Source organism: Excalfactoria chinensis, chromosome 9 (genome assembly GCF_039878825.1).
Source record: "Excalfactoria chinensis isolate bCotChi1 chromosome 9, bCotChi1.hap2, whole genome shotgun sequence".
Taxonomy (NCBI): domain Eukaryota; kingdom Metazoa; phylum Chordata; class Aves; order Galliformes; family Phasianidae; genus Excalfactoria; species Excalfactoria chinensis.
Window position 1 is genome coordinate 13,310,001 of NC_092833.1, and position 24,690 is coordinate 13,334,690.

The following is a 24,690-nucleotide window of genomic DNA, read 5'->3' on the forward strand; positions in this document are numbered from 1 at the left end:
CATGGTGAGTGCGGCGCGGGGCGCTCCGCAGCGCGGCTCCGTGCCCGGAAGGAGCGCGGCCGTTTCCCCGCTGTCCGCGCTGCCCAGCCCGGCTCCGCAGGCCGCCCTGCCTTCTTTTCTCTCCCTTCGGTAACGCAGCGCTCCGTTTCCCCGCAGGCCGGGACCGTGGTGGCGGTCGGGCTGAGCATCGCGGCGGTGGGCTTCGCAGGTGCGTGGGGGCGGCAGGAGCCGAGTGCCGCCATGTCCGAGCGGGCCGCAGCTCCGCGCTCTGTAGCGCCTCGGCGGCGTCGGGCTGAGCCGCGTTCCGCGCTGATCTCTTTAAGGTCGCTACGCGCTGAAAGCCATGAAGCAGATGGAGCCCCAGGTGAAGCAGGTGCTGCAGAACCTGCCCAAAGCGGTACGTCGGACCGGCCGTGTCTCATCCAGACCAGCTGACAGAGCGGAGCAGCTGCAGCTCTGCGTGTAGAATTGTATCTTCTGGAACTAAATGTGGCTGCAGGACTGATAGCAGGCTGTGATTCATGGCGGGCAATGTGGGACGTAGTTAACGGCCAGTACTGGTGGTAGGTGGGCAGTTAGACGGGTGAACTGAGAGGCCTTTTCCAGCACTAATGATTCTGTTCCAATAGAGAAGTTGTTCTGGAGAGTTGAAGTACTCAGCGACACAACAGAAGTTACCTCCCCCAAGTGCAAAAGAAGCTGCCCAGCACTGCTGCAGGGAGGAGCTCTGCAGCTGCTAAGGAGATGTTAGAGCTGATAGATGGTGCAAGTTCAGCTCTTTGTGTTTAAAGCATTTTTTCTTTCAGGACTTCAGTGGTTATTACAGAGGTGGATTTGAACCCAAAATGACTAAACGAGAAGCAGCCTTAATACTCGGAGTGAGGTAAAAGGACATTAATTATAAATGAAAGGTAAAAAGCGTATTTGTTGCTCAGGACTGTCCGATGTCTGCTTTCCCCAGAGAACATCACTGCCAAGGAAACACTGAGGGATCTCTTGGTTTTCTGTGCTTAGTTGGTGTTTCCTGCTGGACGCACCTGACATTAACTCTGGTTAGGCTCCCATAGCAGCACATTCAGAAGCCAGTTAGAGGCGCTGGTCAATGTGCCATTTTCTGCACGTGGTGCTGGTTCTGTACAGGGAACACGGTTGCGGTGCTGTCAGCTCTGGTGAATTTCACAGTGAAGGTTCTTTACGTGCCCATGTCAGGCTCTTCACGTGCCCACTCCCTGCATGCTGGTAAATCATCGCTTACTGCCGGGTGTCCCACAGATGAGTACAGTAACCGTCCTGCCAAAGCACAGACTCAGAACCAAACACGTGAGTTTATCGGCTGACATACCAAGAACCATTCTGCTCTAAGTTAGCTTCCAGCTGGGAGGTTTGCAAACTATGAGCTGAAATAAACAAAGAACTTCTGCAGGGTTGTCCCAGTCGAAATGTTACAACGTAGCTGCAGTTGTTTTCAACTGAGTGCTCAAGTTCAGGATGAATTCTCACACCAGCGCTTGGCAGCTGTCGGGGACAGACAGGACGTGATGAGGACTTTCAGGTTCCAGAGGGAGCTAAATAAGCACAGCCTTCAAATGTGTGCAAATGTTCCCCAGTAGATTAGACTGCTGCAGCATGTTGTCCTGGGGAAGGAGGCTAGGGACCTCTCCAGGACTTAAATGCTAATACACATGTAAGTCAGAGAGCTCATGGCTACGACAAAGTGCTTACTTGTTTGAAGGCCTCTTGTAAAGAGCTGGGGGATTTTATCAGTTGCCCTCAAGTGAGTTTTTCTCTGTTTTTTAAACCAGCCCTACAGCCAACAGAAGTAAAATTAGAGAAGCTCACAGACGAATCATGCTTCTGAATCATCCAGATAAAGGTAAGCAAAAGTAATTCACACTGATCAACTAATGCATGTTCTAACCCATGAAGAGAAGAACCGCGTAGAAGTGATGTGAATACTTTGGCTACTAAATGAAAAAAGCACAAAAACAGTGTTAGAAATATTCAGGCTGCCTACATCTGTATGACTTTGGAACGTATCTTTGTGTTTGGAAGGTTTAAAACAAGCAGAATGATTCACCAGGTCAGCTTGTTATTTGCTTTATCTGTCCTTACTTAATGCCAAATCACCATTAGCACAGTTAGTTAATACCTAGCAGAGCTTACTTCAAAATTGACTTTACTGAATATATGCAAAACCTAAAAATAGCTATTGAGAGACTTATGAGCATCTTGCATGTTTTCAGGTCCTAAATAAGCCAAGTTCAGCATCAAGTAAAGGCAACAGACTTAAGTTTAGTACTTGCACAAGGCACACGCACTGCAGGTCGCTGTAGCTCAGAATCAGTTACAATTGCAGTGCATTTACACAGTGAAATCTCTTTTAAAAGTTTGAGTTATTTTCATATCGCATTTAAATGCTGAAACGGCCCATCAGCACAGCAGCAGTTTGTAGCCTAACTTTGGAACAGGGGGATTTATCTGCAGGTGGGGTAGTTGAACACTTGTGTTTTCCCAACAAATGTTTTCCTGAGTCATTACTGACCAATTCATTCATTTAAATGATTAAAACTGAACTTTGTTAAACTGAAAGCAATCTAATGAGCTGCTGCACATCTGGCTACTGCAGTCACTGTGTGTGTAAACTCAAACGGCTCCAGTCATAATGCAGCTTGTTCTTAACCTGAGTGTCTTTCGCACTTCTTCTTGTGTAGTGCAGGACTAGTGATGACCTACAAAGAAAATGCCTTCTTCATCTGCTGTGACATGCACTTCTCTTTCTTCCAGGTGGTTCTCCATATGTAGCAGCCAAAATCAATGAAGCTAAAGATTTACTGGAAGACCAAGCTAAAAAATGAATTGGTGATAAAATCAGAGGGTTTGCTTGTATAAATGATTGTTTCTTATAAACAGCTTAAGGCAAGTACGAATCTCAATCGGTGACTTGATACAAATGAGGCCTGAAGAATTAATTGGGGGAGCGACGTCCCTCTGTGTTCACTTCTTAGTCGCTTTTGGGGAAACGTGTGAGGGAGTGAAGCTTAAGGTTTGTTCAGAGCTGTTCTTTAATAAGCGATTAAAGCTGCCACTCAGACGTATTTTCTGCATAGAAGAACAGTAGTTTGGCTTGGCCAAGTCTTCCTGCATGTTACCAGATGCTGACATGCTGTTACCAAGTGTTTATTCAACTAGTTACATTTGAAGTTCATGCTGCTATTCTGTCATATGCCAAAGTTAGCGTGATGAAAGCGTGGGGAGGTTGTAGAAAAAAAACAGTAAATCCTTAACAAAATGCATTAGGAGAGAGATGTGGTTGTTTCTGGATGAAGAAATAAAACGTAAGAAACTGAACATACTCAGTTGATGGTTCAGCTTCTTAACTGCTGTGGAGGGATCTGGATGCCTCAGATTTTCTAATAGTTTTCAATTATTAATGGATTTTATAGCAGTAAGTTGCAAACCTTTAGTCAGTCATGTAGTTTTATGCGTTATCTTATGCTACAAATCTAACTCCCTTGAGTGATGGCCTGGCAGATCTAAATACACTGGAGCATTGGGCAGTCATCTGCCTGAAGTGCAAGGGAGAATCCCATGTGCCACATGTAGGACAGAGCAACGCTGGACACAGATACATGGTGGGAGACAAGTGCCTGAAGGGCAGCTCAGCATGAGGGGACCATGTTGTGCCAAGTGTCAACGTGCTCACCAGCAGGGTGTCCTGGCAGCCTAGAGCACAAACTGCATTATGGGGCATATTAAAACTCACAATAAACAGGCACAGCCAGTCAAAAACAGTGACGACTTCTGCTTTAGTGTTGGTGTGGCCTCACCTGGAACACTGTATACAGTTCTGGGCTCCACAACATGAAAAAATGTGTGGGTTCTTGAAGGGGTCCAGAGGGCAGCAAGGCTGGTAGAGCTGGAAGCACGTCCAGGGAGAAGGGGCTGAGGCCACCTGGATTTGTCGGGTCTTGAGAAAAGGAGGCCAAGGCGTGACCTTGCTGCTCTGTGCAGCTCCCTGAGAAGAAGCAGGAGGAGGTGCTGTTTCTTCTACCCTAAAACCACTATCGTGATGTGCAGGAAGAAGCACAAAACTTCCAGGCCCAGGGGGAACCTCAGGTGGGACATTTAGACAGACTTCTTTACCTGGGACAGGCTTCCCAGCAAGGAGGTTGATGAAAAACACTGCCAGGATGAGGCACCTGACAGCATCCTGGAAATGTACTTTAGCTTCTGGTTGGCCTCCAAGGGGTCAGGCAGTTGATGTGCTTTGCAGATCCCTTCCGCTGGGACTACTTTACTTGCATAAACTATTTAAGATACCTGAACAAAAGAGCAGCTGCTGTCCTCGCTGTCTGAACTGGGGCCACAGTGTTCTCATGCTCCAAGAATCTTCCCAGCCTTTCTGCAACTATGGTAAAGCTGTACAACATACATCATGGTTATGTACTGTCTGCTCGTAGACACGGTGTGTTTTAGAGCTTTCATTTTTCCAGAACTCCACCACCATTTTGGTAAGTACTGTCAGCAGCGTCACATACTCTGTGTCAACTTCGGTTTCTATGGAGCTGTACTGCTGTAGTCTCATTAATTCTACGGCCATTTAGTAATATCAGAACAATACAGGACTTATGTGCCATTAGAACAGAGTACCAAAATCAGTAACACAAGCAGTGAGTAGAAAGTGTTTGGAACATACAGAGGACAGAGATGCTGGGCTTCACTACAGAACTGAAAGCAGGATTAAAAAAACAAAAAACCACGCAGCTCCAAGAAGGGCACGCGGCCGCTCCACAAAATGCATCTTTCAAGGCCTACACCAAATAAAAGCTACTGAAGTTCTTTACTGCCACTAACCCTGACTGCTGTTAGACCTACCTTTCTCCACAGTCCCCCCTCCCTTGTAGATACAATTATCCTTTCTGACACTTTTATGTTTGGCTCAGTTATAACCATTTAACAGTTTGTTCTCCAGGAGACTTGAGCCTTAATACAAAGTCATATTAAACTGCGTGTGCCCTTCAATGAAACAAGTACCTGAAAACTCAGATGGTGCAACTCCTCCCTTGCTGTGCTAAGTGTAGCACCTGGATGCACACACCTGGAGGCGCACACTGCAGTACTTTTGTCTTTTCTCGCTTTTTGCCAAATCAGGTAAGATAATTTTTCTTCTAAGTCAGCAAATCTTTCAGCACTGCGGTAACTGCTCTGGTTCCTTACGACTCCTCACTTCCCAGCTCTCTTTTCACATCTTTCTGCTTCGTTGCTCCTGCTCATATGCAAGAAGAAGACTCGTTAGTAAGTTATTATTCTGGCTTCTCAGAAACTACGGCTACTTCAGTTCCTATACGTTAGTCAGGTTATGCAATTCTTTAATATCAGTCTGTTCTTAGATCCATTACGGATGTCTCACATGATCACCTTACTGCCGGGTTAAGGTTAGTACGTTAGAAAACTTAGTGAAGAGTTAAGAGGTTCAAGCTGCCCGGCAGGTAAGTTGCAGTGGTGAACAGCTTGAAAACCTTAAGTCGGGAGCAGTTTACATTTCTGATAGAAACAGTCAACAGATGGAAGATCAAAGTTTATTTTCTTTTACTACCAGCATACAAAAAAAACATATTGCACATCAAACAACCAAAACAAAAATAAAAATACTCTACTAAGGACTAACATATGGAGTTTATACAGAATAAACTTTCTGGAAATTGATCTTTTCAGTAGTTCAGGTTATGTCTTAATGGACATGACTAATTCAGCTTAGTGTTAACTAAAGCTATGTTTGATTTTTAAATACTGTACAGTTTAATAAATAAACCAAACAAAGCCTCAATGTAGAACAGTCACTGCCAATGTCACCCAGTATCCCTGCAGATTATGAGAATTTAACAAATGTATTCCAGTGGTCTGCAGATTTTTCCTCTACATACAGCATTTAAAAAACATGTATTAAAACAGACCAGTTTCCAGACTAAACTAATGGAGAAATTACATTTCAGTGCAAAATATTTTAGACTGCATTTCTTTCTAGTATTCCTCAGGTGAAGAAGTGGTTGCATATTATTAAAAATGTAACAAAAGCAGCTAATGCTTTCATAAAGAGTATTATGTTAGGGATCCCCCTCACATCTCTGCCGTATTTTGAAAACAAAATAACATTTCCTATAGCCAGCAATTTTGTTTATTTAAATGTTACATATACTATCTCAAGGCACATCTGATGATATATTTATAACACAGTAGGTGTCAAAGTATGTTTAACATATGATTTCTTCAGGATCCCTCCCCTTTCTGTATTCCAAAATGGAGGAACTGAAAGTGCGGTGTCAAGACTGGCGATCCATATTCTATCTTTGGCAAGCTTATACAAGCACTATTTTAAATGTAATGTAGAAGAACTGTAAACTAGGAACTTCAGTTTATGAAACACCATTCAGCACTGCTTCTTCCTGATTATTTCCCTCCTCCTGAACAGTAACTTTCTTTTCATCAGGGCTGTGCTGTAATTTAGAAGGCTCATCCACAGCAGGTGTAGCAGGACCATTCACTGCCTTTTCAGAAGGGCTATTTTCATCAATCGTATCTTTTGTCTTAAAAAAGAAAGAAAGAAATACAGAATAACATTAGAAGAATCTGTACAAACACAGAATGCAATGTAAATTCCTCTGGCTCACACAGCAACATTGAAACAGGAAATCTCTTGGTTCACTTGCACCTGTTCTGTCACTGACAGCACCCTGACCTTTACCTTGTCATTTCCAGAATGCTTCAGAATTGGAAGCCTGTGAGAAAATCACGCCAGTTTTTCCAAGTCAAAAAAGCAGTTAAGTGAACAAATGAGCTTATACCCCTTCAAAGACTGGGCTGTTTAGCACCAATTCATGGACCTCACTTTGCTCAACTCAACAACAAACAGTAGCAATAAATTCAACATTATCTGAGGAGTAAAATATTGGTTTTGAATATTATTTTTATGACACATTTATGCCTCTTTATTCCACTCAGAACATTTCAAATCCACCATTTCTGTACTGCCAGTTCTTTCTACAATAGCTCACACAGGTCACTAAACATCCTCCCCCCATCTATACAATGTTATAAGGATTAATTCTCAAGACTCATCCAGCGAGATGAGTGCTAATTTGCACATTTTATCATGCAATGCTACAGTAATAAATGTGTTACAATAACTGAAGCCCTTTAAGCATTACAGCCATCACTGATGTCTGCACTGATAATTCCACAAGTTAGAGCTCAGCTCTGTTTACTTTGAACTGGTGTTACTCTTAACGATCTGTTCCTGAACTCAGAGCTCTCAATGAAAATGATGTAAATCAAACATTACTGATTTCCCACACAGGAAGAGAAAAGGAAATGTACATTAAAAATCCTCTTACCGCTTCTTTCTTGGTTTTGGCTAGTGTTTCCTTCGGAGGGTTTCTCTGTCTACTCTGAGATTCAGCTCGTGATATATAATCAGCTACTGTTACTGTTCAAGGAAAACAAAATTAGTGATGCTCATATTAGATGTTTAATTTAGCATTCAAACTTCATACCCTTATTCTGCACAGTCACACTATCACTGGGAGCTACCTCACAAAAGGCCTTGATTCTACAGGTCATCAACTACATAGCAAGGATCAGTTCTTTTATGTTAACAAGGGAAATTTTCACCAAAATCTGTGGTAGCTGGTGGTGATCTGAAGGCAGAATCTTGAAATCAATTAATAAAATAATGTTTCTGTCCTGATTGTAAATTTGATCTGAAAAGAAGGGATTTCTATACCTGACTTCAGGAGATCAAGACTGCAGGCTCTTTATACCCGTGCACTCGTTAAATCGGGATTTTAACTATCTTCAGTAGTGAAGAATTTCACACTAATAAAATGAATGCAGGTTAAAATACAAAATCAACTGGGGGAGGAGGTTCAGAGTGTGTTATCACTTACGACAGAGCAGCATTCAAATCGCTGTTACTTCCATGAAGCAACTGACAACGAGAACTCACCCTCCTGGTACTCAAAAGGCAATCCACCTCCGGCTGCGGGCAGGTGGGCAACTGCTGTGCGTACAGGCACTCGAGGTGGCTCTGTATGAGTAAGCCTGTACTCAAAAGCAGGACAGCCATGCTTGCACTGCTATGGCTACACTTACTGGTTGCTGGCCAGGGATTCTCTGACCTCCTTTCTTCTCACCACCTCAGCACATGTTCTTGTAGCTTGGTTTTGTCTTATCCCGCCCTCTCGTAACCACAACAATTGAGAGTCAACTCTATTTTTGGAATATACAGTACTACAAATTTAAATATACACTTGTATCTTTGATGAGCTAAAGCACATTAGAGTTGGCAAGCATTACCTACTAACAGTACAGTCAATTGTATTTAGTATACCATGCATTCAGGTGAACTATTTTCCTGGGTTTAATCAATAACTGTGTAAGAATCCTGTATCAGCAGAGCAAGCACAAGTTCTCTGTTACATTAACTAGGCTCTGAACTGGGTTCCTGTGTTATTGCTGAGACCAAGGGAGTTTCTGCCCAAGACTTCTCTAAGTGATGTTCTGTACCCGACTCTAATACAGGGATGAAGCATGTTTCACACACAGTGTAAAACACTGATCCTTAATAATCTCATGTGTAGTAGGAACCCAGGAACTACAGCAACAAAAAACTACTGAATGACTGAAGCAGACTCCTCGTATTCAGGAGGAAGAGTTCCTCCTCTCCATTTCATTCTCTATAGAAGTAGTGAATAGATGTGATGATTGACTTGGAGCATTTGTCACAAAGCGTGTGAGTACGAACGCTCTTACTGGCCATATCAAAAATACTGTTATTGGAATTGGAAGTGCTATTTCAAACAAAGGAATCAACGGGAAAACATGAGAACTTTCTGGGGACTTGGTTCTGTTCTTGGAATGCTTGCATTTAAAGAGAAACGCTTCACACGTTGTAGAGATGCCAGCCATCTCTTCCACCCCTTTATGAACTGTATCCCTGTGTTACCAAACTACAGAATGCTGAGAAGTGTAACAGCTTACTTTTTATTCTCCTTACGTTTTAATTACTGGGAAGCAACAACCTTATTTCTTCTAGATCCAGTATTGCCTGAGCACCACAGATAGACAGGAAACAAATGTGGGTGATGTGATGTTCTGAGCCTGTCAATCTACAAGACCTCCTGTGACTACCTTAAGGCACACACGCACAAGCGCTTTCTGAACAGGGCGTTACACTGAAATGAGCTAGTTCACCTTTATCGTCTCCAGTGTTAGTACACACAAAAGAAGTGCAACAAGCCACAACAACAAAAACTGAAAACATGCAATTTCATTTAAATTCCTCCTCCGTCCCACCCTCAATTTGTGGATGATTTACAATGCTCACAAAAGCTGAAGACTGACAGCAGAAGTTTCAGTCAAGCTCTGGACTGGCAGTTACCGTGCAGGTTCCCTCGCAGAGCTCTGCCAGGGCACCTACAGCCTGCCATTCCACCTCTGCTCCTCAGCCAGTGCTGAAAAGGTTGTGTCACATTCAGTGCAAGTGTGCAGACGCAAGTGAGTGCAGATCATGAACTTTCATTTATGTCTCGATCCTGGACTACTGAAGTCAACAGAAGACTGGCTATTGACTTCAATGAGAACCGGATCATAAGCTTCAATTGTATTTCCAAGCAAAAAGTTAGACATTATAAATTAGTTCCATTAGACAGATTAAGAACTTTTAAAGTTCTCCTAGTGCAAGAAACATCTTTCGTCTTTATCTAGTAGTCTTATTAGTTATTAACCTTTGTATATTATGCAGCTATATGTAAAACAGCAGACACAACATTCTCTCATGCTTTTGACCTGAGAATACCCACAGCTTCACTCGAATTACCTGGCTGTCTATCTTCTGCCTGACCCCTGAAGCGACGCCTGCGGCTACGATTGCGTCGCTGGGGTTTTTTGTCACTATCATCTGCAATTGCAAAGTTTACCATGAACTATTTCTGATGAAAAAATATTCTTCAGCAGTTTCAGCATGGAGCATTTAAAATTGCTTCTGTTAAAAAAGACAGGCTAAGAAACAGGCTAAGTAAGACAGGCTGAAAGAACAACATATTTATATTGAAAGCATACACAGTGAAGTCAAAGCTAGATTTTACTATTTCGCTTCTGGCTCATGAAAACATTTAGGCATATGCTTAATGACCTCAGGTTTCATTTATTAAACAACCATACGTCAGGTTTTAGCCACAACCACAAAATAAAGTGTTGGTTTTTTTCTACACTATTAAACAACAAATTATATTCTCGTCCCAATAAGTATCAAAGAATTTACTTAAGCAGAAACTGGGTAGAGATGAATTAACAGCCGCTTAAGCAGCTTTCCTACCCTGACACTGAGGTAACGGAGGACAGACAGAACGCTGATCTATAACAGCACCGTGTTTCTATGAAAACAGCAGTACAAACAGGAAACAAAGTTAGTCTTTGGTATCTCCATCAGATAGGTTTTACAAAAGAGGCATACGAAAGAGCATATGAACGTACTAATGGAGCTCAGTAAACAAGATATTTCATGGCAGAGCCATGGAGGTAGAAAGTCTTCCTTTAATCAGACAGCAACCTTTAACAGAACAATGACTCATCACTAATAAAAATGAACACTACGCTTACATGGATAACACTTTTCTCTTACAAACTTGTTCTGGGACTATCAACTAGCCGTTTACATACCTAAACCATTCTCATTAACAGAAGCTGTATCAGACTCTGTCATTCCATCCATTAGAACAGCATCTTCATCAGTCCTTCGTCTGCGTGACCTCCTGCGACGGTTGCTACTGTGGTGAGATTCACTGGCATCAGTATCCACAGTCTGGTCCGACTCTGTATTATCAAGTAAGCTGTAAGGGTTGCTGTCCGGATCTTTAAGCACTAAACAAACAAGAAGTTTTTATTGAAGATACTGAGTCAGACACGTCATCTTCCAGACTGGCTTCAATTGTGGTTCCAAACATTAAGCAATCTTATGACAAGGTATAAGCACTACAGTCCTGTGCATACTGGCTCCTCTCTGACCCTCTGATCCAACAATATATCCTCTAAGACACCACAGCGTGGCACTTATGTTACTGCATCACAAAGACTTCAAGGGATCATTTAAAGAACCTTTTACTTTAAGGCGTTTGTGTTTAAAATATACCTTTCACTTCATCAGCTTGATAGTAATGCTGACGCTACTGAAGCGCTGTGAATTATTACTTTATCAGAATCTGACTGTGCTAACTTTCATTCTTTCATTTCTTCTCCCCTGTATCTAAAAGAAAAGCTTAACTCAAAAGGCAACCACCAGTAGCATGGCAAAGATCTGTAATGTTCAATGATGTCATTATTACCTGTCTACAGTTGAGGAAGGAAATGAAGATCATTACAAGCAGAAGATGATCAACAGAATCTAACGATTGCGCATGATAAAATATCATGGACCTTCACTGAAATACCAATCTATTAAGATTACAATGCAAAAAGGGAATGCTCAGAAGTACTGAAAGGCTAGAGAAAAAATGGCAAGGAACGGAGATGCACTTTTGAGATGCAGTACCAGAGCTAATGGATGACTTGCCACCACGAGGTCCGCCACGTCCACGGCCTCCAGACACACTGCGTCCTCGTCCTCCAGGACGTCGCCTATTGTCACGCTGATGTCTGCTTTCTCTGTCATCTTCTCCTGCCAAGGACCAGTCACTAAGTTCATCTTTTCTCTCAGATTCTGTTTCAGAGGGATTAGAGAGCTCAGAGTTTGTACCTTGTACAAGAAGGAAAAGAAAATTGGAAGTGAATATGAAATTTCGGATTGTGTTCTGGTTTCAGATTCTCAACCAGCAGGCCTAGCCATGTATATTCTATACACAAATGTAAAAATACACAAATTCAAAATAAACTCTAATGCAAGGATGCAAGTTTAAAAATAAAAACATCTAAATGTGCACAAATAAAATACGTACAGTTTAAGCTACTTAAGTACTACGCTTCTTAAGTCTGTTTGCAGTAGGATGAGAAATAAGGGCTCTAAAATTACTCAAATGGCAATTAATGTGCGTGGATACATCAAGGACTGATCGCTATTTGCTGTGCACACACTGCAGGCATTCGATGCAGTTTCTAGGCAACTTCTCTGAAATTCCCAAGGACAACTTCACCACCTCACAGCTAATGGCTGTTGCTAAGCAACCCCGTCTGGCTGCAGTAATGCTGCTTCAATTTAGCTGTTTATATTAAATATTGCTTATAACTTCCCTTTGTTTCTGAGCTAACCAAACCCGCACAGTTTTTTACTACCAAGAAATTAAACACCCACCATTTATTTCAAGCATCCAGGAACTCTCCCTACTAACAATTTTGGAATAAAGATATCCTGACTCCTATGGCTCTAACATGCAATTCTTGCTGTTTTACAGCAAAAAAACCCCCACACGTTGCCAAATGAGAGTCTGAACACTGCGCACATATAAACCAACTGAACATCAACTACATTTACTGAAACAACCTGCCAGGGAAGAGTAAATAATAGAAGCATCGCCATTCAGCAAAGATGCAAATCCAAGCAGGTATTCTGAGCTACGTGAAAAATCAAATGGCAATTCTGAATATTCCACCCTACCTTTACTCACCTACTCAACACACAAAGGAACCTACAAAAAGTAAGGAACTCAACAGCACACTGAGGATTCACTCGATAGCTGCTCTGGAGATGATACCAAACCAACTTACCATAACCAGACGTGTAACTGGGGCCTCTGCGGCCTCTCCCTCTTCCGCTGTATGATCTGGAACCTTGTACTGAGGAGATGGTACTCTCATCAGTTGTGTAACCCTTTTCTTTCTCGGGAACTCTAGCAGAGGAAGGTCTGAAGCCCATACCAATCTGACGCAGCTGTTCATCAATCTGGAGCCTTTCCAGTCTTAGTTGTTCTACCTCCTACATAAATGGAAACAAGACACGTCAGAGGAAGAAATGTTACTTCTCCCCCATAAAAATACCACCGTCCCTTCAGCCTCATCCTAAATCAACAACAGAACACTGATGTGGAGAAAGCGATCACATACTGCTTCTCAGATCCAACTTAAAACAGTGCTCTCTGCAGTCCGGCTCTTTCAGTACCAACAGAAAGCAGCAGCCATGATCATGCTTTAAAAGGCCTAAATAACACTTAGGACACAAGGGGAGGTTTCAGGGCACCAAGCCTCAATTCCCAGTAGTCTACAGCCAAACAGCTGATCAGCTGCAAACCCTTCTGAAGTTGTTACTCAGATATTCTGTACTCCAATAGAAGCTTTTTCTACAACTTTGTTTTTCCTTCTGAAATACTTACCTTCAAGTACGCAATGTGGTATTCTAGAAGAACCTGGACATTTCCAATGCTTTCTTTGGTACCCACAAATACAAATGGTACCATTCCCTATAGAAACAAAACAGAACATCTTGCTTTCAAGAAGAACATCATCGAAATACTTTATCCTTAATTCATAAAAGCAATCTGAACAGTAACTAAATCTTACACAGCAAAGATACCCTAGAAACAGCCCAGAGTTTGGGCTTCTCTGCTAAGGATTTCAGGCTGCCCATAGTGCTCCCAACATCCTATTCTACCACCCGAGGTAATCTGACATACAGATTCTATGTACCACTGGTGGCCCCTGCAACACAATTGCTGCACACATTTCCATCACAGCAGCTGTGTATAGAGGTACCCAGAGATTCCTGATGAGTGCCCAGTGGTTAACTAAACCAACTTGGCAAGATGAAGAAGCTTTGGACTATTTTATCCTATGTTCTCATCTGTTTAAAATATATATATGCCCCAAATTAGTGTTTCCAGAGTTGACAGCTATGCAACTACGCTGTACATAGGAGGTAGGTTTTTGCTCCTGAAGCAAGTATTTTTCTTGAGCTGTTTCATACAAGACTTACTGCACAATGCCATTCTGAAAAAGACCTAAAGATCAATTTCTACAGCTATAAAAAGCTGTAAGGTGGGCTTTGTTAAACAATCCATAAGCACAGCTCTATCACAGAGGCCACGGTTTCTTAAAACAAACACCACCATTACAAGCTGGCCATGAAAAACAAGGATCCATAGGCCACAAAGTCTATAGTTACAAACTGAATAATGACACCGAGATGGAACAGTAACCCCACTCTAAGGCAGTAAGGCAGCACTTTGCTCCAGACATTTTCACTCTCTGCAGGTGTTTTCTGGTGTTTTCTTTGTTAAAGGATTCAGAACAACTCATTTCAAAATCAAAATGCAAACAAAGGAAGAATTGAAGTACTCACATCTTCACGAGGCAGCTTATTTTCATTATCTCCTTCAATCCTCACCCTGACGACTCCAGACTTGTCTACAATCTCCTGAATCACTTTCCCATTTTTTCCAATAACTTTTCCTTCACAGAGCAAGAAGAGTTGTTTTAGACCAGCGTACAAAACATTCGGAACTGGTTTCTGTTTACCAAGAACTGTGGTCACTTCACTCCCCTTTGCCTTCTACCTTCTCGTCCCCAAGATTTTTTCCCATGTCATACACATAAATGAAAACTATGCCCAAAGAGGGCAAAACTTCAGCGATTCCATTCAAGCTGTGCACACACAGAACGGCAGGTACAGACCAAGATCAGCGCTACGTACGAGTTTCAAACACAACCAGAGTAGCAATGAAACAGCAGAACTCTTGAGAACAGACATTACAACCTGTTTATCCAAATTATTTCATCATGCTCTCCCTGCTAGAGAGCGATGACATCAGAACTGTCCTGAGCCATTCCTGCAGCTCAGATACGGCACTTCCATACTGTATTTTGGAATTTACTTCTGGAATATTTAAGCAGTCAATTTATCAAATAACTGATGGAACCTGAGCTTCAAACATGACCACCAAATCAGTTTGCACAAGCCTGAAAGAGCCATGCTTAAAACATTTCAAGAGTTAAAATAGCGTGCAGTTTCTTGATAATTCCCTGGTGCACAAAGTCTCAAAAGATGAATCACTTTCTATATAGATGGAAAACCCAACAGGGCACTTGCACCTACAGCTTAATGCACAGTCATGCTGCGTGTGCTCCCTTCCTACAGGTTAAGAAGCATTACGTACCAACGAGGTTCCTGGGAACCTGAATAAAATCCTCCACAAACTCCAAGTAACTTCTTGCCTTTTTTACTGCGTCGGCAGTCTGAAAAGTAAGAATAAATAAATAAATAAAGCAATACATTACAAATAAAACCCTGCAGCAACACCCACGGGGCAACAGAAGAGTCAACATTTTAAATAACAAAACGAGTGGTCCCAGCCACACCTCAGTCGTAAAGCTTTCTATGACATGACACTGTCAATGGCTCACGGGAAGGACTTCTATCGTTAGTCAGTTTCAGTAGGAAATGATGGAAATTAAGCAGCAATAAATGTCTACAGGTCCCTACAGATACTGCAAGGAGGAATAAACAGCACAAAACTGCCACCAGTGAAAGCACAGTCAGCATCTAGTCAGCAATGACAACGTTTGAGCACACTGATGCTTCAGCCCTTTCATCTGTCATCCTTTCTGCAACACGGGAGAGATGCCACCTGGACCTTCACATTAAATTTAACCATGTCCTAGAGGGACGTAACATTCACAAACCTGCAATTCTGGCACAGGTAAAAATGCAAAGGAGAGAACTACAGGCAATACGGATTTCAAGATGAAACAAGCAATGAAGCATGGAAGAGACAAACAGGAAGTAATTGCAGGAAGCAGAGCTATTTGCATTCTCACAGTAACAGATAAAACGACCAACATCAACATGCAGCAATTTTATGTTCAGTGAGCTCTGCAGGGAGGACATGACTGAGAACTCCGTGCCCTGCCCCAGAGGTACGATTATCACTGCTTTCCCAAAGAAAGAAGAAGGGTCAGTGACTGCTGTCACACGAACAGCCACAATGAGGAACACGGCTGCAAGGACTGGCATTCCCCAATACACCCAGAGCCTATCTATGCTTCACTGCAAGCACTTGGAATTCTTATGCAACGTGACTCATTCACAGCCCAACATGAGATAGCACAGAGCGCTGACTTGGATACATCTTTGCAGCCATTAATTCAGAACAGGAAAACAACGACCTCATACGCAGGGGGAGAAAACACACCTCCAAGACTCCAGTTAGCAGGAACTGTCTTTAACTTCTAGGTAGAGAATATATGTGCACTCCTGCTCAGTTACTCCATACAGTCCCCCATACAATCAAGACACTTCCAGGTTACTTGCACAGTATTTAACAAATATTAAAAGCAGGATGTTTTCCTAAATCCAGTGTTATTCCTACTATTTCTGAAGCATCACAGCTCTAAACCAAAGTGTGAAACAAGAACTGCATGGCTGCAGATTTCAAGGAAAATGTTCTTTAACACAGCTGCTAATACAGATACAGCAGACAGACTCTCACATCTATTATAAATGGTGAGGCCACCTCAGCAGCTTCATAATCATTCACAGTCAAACAAGAGCAGTGTTTGGAAGCCTCTCCAGAGTCGCAGTAGCTCTTTTAGACCTTACTGAACAGGAAGTAATTACCTCTGTCCGTCATTTGAGAAGCCCAGTCCCATGCAGGGAAGTGCTTCCTAAATCACAGCAAGGAACTGTTTTGTCTGTTGTGATAAACTTGATTTCTCCCCCCACAACAAAACCAAAACAAGAAGCATGTTCTTCTCCTACTTTAAATGGAACAGAGTTAATGAAATGGTCCTAAAGAACAGTTTTGTCTCCAAATGGAAAACAACAACTATGTCTCCTGGAAAAACCTAACTATTCTTCCATCCAGAGGCAGTTAATCTAACACCTAAGTATCTTAAAATGGGCATAACGTGGAAGAACCTCAGGAATTGCACATGCAATTCAATTTTACCAGTAAGGAAGCTCTAACAAAGTTTTCTGTTTCAGATGAGGCTCTCTCCCTCTGAGGAACCAAATTATTTCAGAAGCATGGATAACCCAGCTCACTACCTAAGCTCTTAAGTTCACAGTACTGTGGGTTCCATGTACCACAAATGAGGAGCTCAGTCAGAAGGGGGAGTGCTTAGGAATCAAAGCGATTTTGATTACACAGGAAAAAGCATAAACAGAATTCTACGCAGCTTAATTTCTTTCTAATTTTGTAGCTTCCCAATATTCTTCAAAATGCATCTCCTGGTTCTTCCCTCAGAGATTCTGGCTCTGAGAAACACTAAACCTCACTGCAAAATATAATCATGGGAGATCCTCAGACTCTGACGTCAAGGATATGGGGTCACTACTCCCACACAAAAAATGGGAAGAGTGCAAAACAGCCTGAACATGCAGCAGGCATTAGGGTCTGGCTGCTTGCCAGCACCAGCAGAAATGAGGCAGAAAGCAGACAAATATATAGAGATGCAAGATCCTTAGTAACATGGACTATTTGGGCTGCCCAGGAAGGACAAAGCTGGTGCTGTCAACAGGCACTTGTGAGATTTAAAGCACATCAGGTAAGAGACATACAGAAATGGAACGTAACTCAGGGCGGTACTTCACCTAATCCATCATTAATTGGTCAAAACAAAACCAGCATTAAAAGGCCAAATTACAAAGAGGCCAATATGTGCCTAAATGTATTTGGCTCAGCTAGAGGACAGACACCATGCAGATTAAACAAAACCACACATGAACCAGCAGGCTGGTAGTAGGGGGAGGGCACCAATAACAAAAGCAGAGGAAGCCAAAAAGAAGTTAAACATTCCATCAAATAAAATAGCAGTCAACAATACCTCAATCAGATTGACTGACGTACATGGTGCAGCTCCCCTGTATCTGTGCAACAGCACTTGGACTGATTAGGACAGAACACATCTCAGGGAAACCAACACTGCAACAAAGTCTCGTATTTCACCTACACGTAGCACAAGCTGCCACAGCACAAATGTGTGCATGGATATCCAAGTGAGTGCCAGGCAATTTCTGCTCCAGCTCTGTGTAAAGCTCTCACCACTTTGAATGTAGATAGTGAGCAAAATGCTTACCGGATTCACACAAAGCTCCTTCCTTACCTCCCCATAGATTCTGAAAGTACCGGTGTCCTCCTCAAGTTCAATTGCAGTAACTCCTGGAACCTTCCTGGCTTGTTGTATGTTACTGCCATGGGTTCCTATAGCAAGTCCCATTAAATCTTCTCTGACTACAAATTCCTCATGAAATGCTGCTGCAAGCTGCTTTGTGCACTGAAAGCAAAAAGGGAAATAAGGCTCACATGCATGCCGTCAACATGAAGTACAGGGACTGCTTCAAGCAACAAGAATTTCAAGCTACTGCTTACTTCTAAGTGTTTTGTAGCTTCTTCATTTCTTGACATGAGCATAAGTTTGGTGCGAATGCTGCGCAAATGCATGTCACTCAGTATATTCACTCTCTTCACTGTTGCTTCACTGGCAGACTAAAGGAAAGAAAACAGATGTTAACTTTCAGTTTTTAGTGAAAGGCACATTTAAAGGATAAATCAGGAACCTGTCTATTTAAATAAATTATAAACATGAGCTACACTTCCAGTACATGGAAATGTCCGTAGACATTAATCTTCCACAAAACAAAGAATGAAAAATCCAGCACTATCTTTACCAAGGCAGCAATTTTCTGTTCTAACTCACATCATGTTTAACAATAGAAGTCTTGCTATCATCTACACAGTAGTTCCTTGCCTGTGATGTTCCAAACCAAATGAATTCTACCATATTATACTCATCACTCATTGACTCCCCCTGGTCTGATTCAAGTGGATACGATTAAAGTAAGCAGAAACATGCAGAGAAACTAACATTAGGAAAAGTCTATGTAGAAAAACAAAGCAACCACGGAAAAATCTAAGAGAACAATTCCTGAACGGCTTTGCTTGTAAAGAAATTTCACATTGGAAAAGGCCAACTAAGCTGTTTTTGCAAAAGCTCCCTTAGTCTACATAGTATTGAGTTTGGTCCCTCCCTATGATTCAGGCTCTGGGCTTCCTGCTAATCCGCACTACCCACCTGCCAGTTCACACCCTGGCTTTTGTGTGATATGAGCTGATGCAGCTCTTCATGTGGAAACCCAGTTGTGGGTCAAAGCACGGAGTGTAATACTGCACAGGTGGAACCTACTGCTCTCAAGCAGAGTAAGTTAGTTAGCTTTGAGCAATCCACACCAAACAACAAAGCAGCCCTCAGTCCATTATGATTGTCATCCATACCTGAAAGCTGTATCCAAACTTAGGCTAACTGCAGAGCAGTACTCACAATCCCCTCCTAAGGCCTGCCCCCATACATCTACACATCTGCATGTATTAAACTGCTCACAGCTCATGAAGTTAGACCGCTATCCATAGAAATGTACAGACGGTTACAGCACTACCATAAAGATGTAATGAAATTCATGCAACATTCACATAAAAACAGTTACTTACAAGTATTATTAGCTGAGCAGTTTCAGCATGATAGAAAATTCTACATGCTCCAACAGCTTTCTTGAAATCTTTATGTGCATTTTCATTAGCGCATCTACAGAGATAAATGACTTATCTTAAGAAGTTGCATCAAAACAGAAAAGAGAATAACAGAATGACTCGGGTTGGAAGATCATGCAGTTCCATGCCCTCAGCCATGGGCAGTGATACCACCCACTGGACCCAGACCAGGCACCCACAGCTCTGGGAGGTTTCAGTCAGTGCCTCATCGCCCTGAGTGAAGAATCTCCTCCCAACACCTAATCTAAACTTCCCATCTCTTAATCTAAAAGCATTTCCCCTTGTCCTATCACTACTTGCCCATGTAATAACAGAACCAGATCCCAGAATGTTTTACTAGTTTATAGTGAAGAATGTTCAGTTCTCTCTTTCTGTGCCGTCAGAGCTTATTTCTCCATGAGGCATCTCTCAGAGCCAGAGACATGCTGTGAGTTCATCAGCTACATAAGCCTGCAGCAAGACTTGAAGATCCCACCTGAGCATCTGCTTTCTCTGCTCAGCAAAGACCCCAGCCAGTAGATTCAAACTCAGCTACAGCAGCCACAGCCACCCTTATGATTCCTAATGGAGCTGTACGTGACCCTCAAAAATAACCTACCACCCTCCCCCATTCAAATACTTTTCATTACATGAATTGCCTTATTATCAAAATACGCATAACTACTCACGCATCTCTCAGATCTTCGGGAACATCCACTGTGCACTTGAAAAACGTGTTCTTTTTGACAGTTTTATTTTGATTCACAGGTCGGAGCCTTTCGTAAGTCACGATTTCATTGTAAGTGGCATCACAAGCAGCATACTCAATGACATAGAACTAGGGAAGAATTGGTTTTTTCCAAATGGTAACTTCAGTAACCACAAAAGCCAAAAGTAAAACACAAGCTCTGCACGTGCAAAAACAAGCCAGCTAAACCACTGCTTTTCCACTACACTCAACTGAAATGTAGGTACAAACAGAACCACCACCAAAGCACGTTCGTAGATAGTGCTGAACTACTAGAATTAGATTTGCAGTCTGAACAGTAGCCATAATCACAAATGAGGCTTATTACTTTATTATTTCTTAGAGCCAACTTCAGTTCACAAAGAAGGATTTTTGGAAGCCATGTGCTGCATGCATGCATACAGTTCTCCATGCACTTTAATTACTAATAATCAGAATGTGCCGCCCAGCTATAAAAACACACTCCCAGTTGTATAAACACAACATGGGTCATTTCAAAGTGATCTCAGCTTAAAAATCTGTTCTGTCATACTTCTGTACTGGTAGTTTATTCATGTTTTGCATTATAAAGAACTTTTGTATTTACTTTATCTAACAAAGCAGCATGAAAGCAGCAGTAAGGAGTTTACCTCTCCTTTCATCATTCGAACTTTCGCCAGCCACCAGCCACAAGGCTCTTGATCGTTTGCTCTAGAATAAACCTGAAAACAAAAGCAGTTAAACACAAGTGAAAAAACAATATTTAAAGCATATACAGACATAACTGAGTTGCTCACATTTACGACCAGAGAAGAGCATCTCAGCTCCTCTAGTTCTCATTACAATGGAAGAGTATGCTGCTCAGAAATATCTTTTGCCTTCATTATTATTACTGTGTGCTTTTTGCACAAGTTTCCATTACTTTGCAAGGATTATGGTCAGATTTCCTTTCTATATTTCACTGACTATACAACAGAAATTGCTAGAGGGACACAAAACCTTAAGAAAACATTTATTCAGTGGTGATTCCCCACTAAACTTCAAGACTCTCTTAACACCGAAGATTCTCATACAGAAGGAACTCCAAAATTAAGGGTTTATTTTGCCTTTGGATAATTTGACAAAATTAAGACTACATCACAAACAACCACGTATTTTTATTTAACAAACACTACTAACAGTACAAGACCAAATACAGAACCAGTGCTATCTGAAGCTTTCTGGTTTTCCTGGTCTCCTTATCATTTTTATGCAGACTAAACAAGAAATTTAAGTTAACTGAAGAAATCTGAGGTAAAAAATGCCTTGAGTGTAACCTCTAACAAAGCCAAGGGATGCCATGTATTTTGAATAAAAAATAGAACAATTGAGCACACACACAGGCAGCACTTCTTACATTATTTGCCCGGAACATTAACAGCATCTTAAAGATATGTGACTTCGATGACAACAAAGACAAGACGTTCAACCGTGGCAATCACTGAAACTACTACGGCACACCAGGGACACTACACACACCTTATAACATCCCAGTGTGATGTGTGATTTCTTGTTAATACTGCTTCTCTGTAGAACAGCTAATGTGCACTGTTCCCTCCAAGATATTTACAGACTAGATATTTAACTTGGACTGAAACCCAGGTTATTGGAACATCTTCGAACCTTCACAACAAAAAATCTCCATCAGTTCTCAGGAGAACTGAGAAGTAGCAAGTTTGGTTTTCATCTCTTAAGATACTGAGCTCTATTTCAAATTGTAGATGAAAATCAAGTTCCATTGGTAATTTTCTGAGGAAAAAAAAAGGCCCCGTAACTTCAGACAGTTTCTCTGCAAGCAAAACCTGTTGTCTTTCAAAGCGCTAAGAGAAAACAAATGTTTCTTATTTACCAGCTTAATAAATCCATTACTTGAGACACACTCCATTTTCATTCCCCACTAATCTACTTATAATCACCATCATCTCAAAGAGATGCTCAGTTATGTAACAGAACAGCTCATTAGCCAACATCTGGATCAACTCACCTCCACTTCATCTCCTTCACCAATTTCCTTCTTGATATCAGGAGGTGGAGGTAATCTGACTTCATTAAAGGGTACCTGGCGCTCTGGCTGCCAACTGAAAGTTGAAGAGATTACACATCAGTTCCAGAATTTTTCTGCTGTTTTCTTAAAGTCTTTATTTTTAGAACTCCAAGTTTAGTTAACTCTCATTCATTTCATATTATCAAGCCTGTTTCTTCATTCCCAGAAAGCAAACTTCATAAGCAAAGTCACAAAACAACACTGTCAATATAAAAACATAGCTGGGAAGATATTTAGTACCAGAACACTTCTTCAGTTAACCTCAAAAGAAAGTTCAATGGACTGATTCCACTGAACCGATTTTATTAACCCTCCACAAGATCAGACGACATACTGAGATGTGTGCTGCTCCATGACAGCCTTGGTAATGTGCAAATTCATCCTTGTGGTTTGTCCATTTTTCCAGCATTTTAACACTGACAATCCCATTGGCACTCAGCATTTTAACTGCTTACTATCAATTTGTAAGCATTCCAGGAAAATCCAATTGTGTTTCCTAATAAAACTTTAGAATTTTATCTACAACTATTTTAAACAATCTCCAACAGGAGTCTGGCAAAGAGATTCATTTCAAAACACATCTCTGCATCTGCCTACTAATACTGATTACTACTATGCATGTCAAATTCATAAGCTAACTTCTTGTACAGAAAGGCTACTTATTTTTCTGCAGTTGGTTCTGCAAGGCCTTACTTGTAGGGCTGTACATTTCAGATGCATTATATGAAGACTTGTAGAGGAACTGATGTCCTTTGTTCTCTTTTATAATTCCTTTATTCTCCATAGATCTCACAGGAAGCCATGAAACCGTTTCTCATTCTTTTACTCAAAATGCCAACTGAAGATAGACTAAAATAAAGCCAACGCTGCCACCAAAAATGACAACAGTAAAAAGAACTTTAAAACATCCGAGGGACTTGGACGTGGTATCTGTCCAAGTATTCCAACATCTATCATTTAGGGACATCCTCAAGACCACATCAGGTACAGACAGACCCAAAGGGTTATTGCAGTTTTGCCCTAGCCATCGCTGTACAGTTCATTTTCCTCCTAACTACAGAGTAACTTTGAAAAACCACCACCACCAATAGCACAAGGAACATCATGGATGGCTTTTGTTGAAGACGGGAAGTATTTTTGTCAAGAAGTGTCACTTAAATCTCATTTTACCTCTGAAAAAACAGCAGAGGAGGTTGGAAAAAAATCTCTTGTGATTTAATCATGCTTATAATTACAATGGTCACTAACCTCAGGATCTGTGTACTGCCTTTTTCCTCCCCTCGTGAAGTTATTACTCTCACAGATGCAAAGGATAATAGTAAGAGTTGAGAACAAAAAACATCCCCTTGATTACAAGCTATATAAAAGTTCAATTTGGAAACAGTGAACACAATGATCATAAATGAACAACAGGATACAAATTGCTGTAAACAACTGAGCTGCTTAAAGCTCTCCTGAGAATTTCAGCTGTGCACTAGAGGTTATGGATCCAGCAAGCAGGAGCTTAGAGGAAGATACAGACTGCCCACAATGAGATGCAACAACTGAAGAGACCTTGTCACTCCAAGAAAATCTTAGAGCTGTATGCAGTAGCTTTGCTTCCATCTCTGGAGGATCTCCATCTACTGTAAGGAGACAGTACAGCAATGACTCACCCATTTCAGCTGTAAGGTACTTGGATATTTTTTGAAAAAAACAAAAAATGGGGAGAAATGTACATAGAAGGCTCAGCTTTGAGAATATGACTTAAAGTTCTGATGACTTGAAGTCCAAAAATCAGAGCATCTCACCAGCAAAATGCCAATGACAGTTATTTAAGAAATTACTTGTGATTTGTTACAAGTTACCTGCTAAAAGAATCAGGCATGTGACGCCTACCGGTCAGAATGATTATCACAAATATTTGGTAAAAACTATAAAAAACCAATGTATGTCTTAGTATACAGAAGTCACCTGATATGGCTGCTTCAAATTCTAATGGACCTGCAAGGAATTACACCTCAAAGCCTCACCTGCATGCTGCAACGAAGGCTTCCAACTCCTGATGATTCTGTGTTCATTCTCTGCCTCTTTACTTCTCCAGAACATCTCCTAATGGGCTCACTATCTGCCCAGAGATTAACTACTGCTGTGGCCACAAAAATCATCACTAGCAGTTGGTGCTAGTTCACCAGCTTTGAGAACCTTGTGATAGTTATAGATAAGGACTGGTAAACAGCAGCAGAAAATATGAACTGAATGCCATGAGCAGGCTCTCTCACTTCGCTAAGTGCTGATCACTATCACAACAGAAGAACGAATTCTGGATGCTACTCTCCAGCCAATTCCAATTTGATTAAAGCCCTTATGAATTTAACTCAATAAAAAAGGTAATAATT

General features: G+C 41.5%; 2 protein-coding genes across 5 annotated transcripts in view; one reads left to right on the forward strand and one right to left on the reverse strand.

Moving 5' to 3' along the window:
- Positions 1–4,847, forward strand: part of DNAJC19 (DnaJ heat shock protein family (Hsp40) member C19) — a 6,271-nt gene extending 1,424 nt beyond the window's left edge. Inside the window, exons 1-6 of the mRNA XM_072345030.1 lie at positions 1–4; positions 157–208; positions 324–397; positions 807–883; positions 1,803–1,873; positions 2,785–4,847. The exon at positions 1–4 is cut by the window's left edge and continues 1,424 nt beyond it. Coding sequence (XP_072201131.1) covers positions 2–4; positions 157–208; positions 324–397; positions 807–883; positions 1,803–1,873; positions 2,785–2,855 — 348 coding nt within the window. The 5' untranslated portion in view covers position 1 and the 3' untranslated portion in view covers positions 2,856–4,847. The remainder of the gene's footprint in view (positions 5–156; positions 209–323; positions 398–806; positions 884–1,802; positions 1,874–2,784) is intronic.
- A 597-nt stretch (positions 4,848–5,444) lies between these two features.
- The window catches only part of FXR1 (FMR1 autosomal homolog 1), a 29,019-nt gene continuing 9,773 nt past the window's right edge, over positions 5,445–24,690 (reverse strand). Inside the window, exons 3-17 of one of the 4 annotated variants that reach the window (XM_072345000.1) lie at positions 22,253–22,346; positions 20,880–20,951; positions 20,192–20,340; positions 19,464–19,557; positions 18,348–18,464; positions 18,082–18,252; positions 15,135–15,213; positions 14,321–14,430; positions 13,356–13,442; positions 12,754–12,961; positions 11,585–11,752; positions 10,717–10,917; positions 9,875–9,955; positions 7,392–7,483; positions 5,445–6,584 (exon numbers count right to left, since the gene is read on the reverse strand). In XM_072345000.1, the coding sequence (XP_072201101.1) occupies positions 6,414–6,584; positions 7,392–7,483; positions 9,875–9,955; positions 10,717–10,917; positions 11,585–11,752; positions 12,754–12,961; positions 13,356–13,442; positions 14,321–14,430; positions 15,135–15,213; positions 18,082–18,252; positions 18,348–18,464; positions 19,464–19,557; positions 20,192–20,340; positions 20,880–20,951; positions 22,253–22,346 (1,894 nt within the window). In that variant the 3' untranslated portion in view covers positions 5,445–6,413. Of the gene's footprint in view, positions 6,585–7,391; positions 7,484–9,874; positions 9,956–10,716; positions 10,918–11,584; positions 11,789–12,753; positions 12,962–13,355; positions 13,443–14,320; positions 14,431–15,134; positions 15,214–18,081; positions 18,253–18,347; positions 18,465–19,463; positions 19,558–20,191; positions 20,341–20,879; positions 20,952–22,252; positions 22,347–24,690 lie in introns of all 4 variants that reach the window. The other 3 variants (XM_072344999.1, XM_072345002.1, XM_072345001.1) reach the window with 3 other exon arrangements.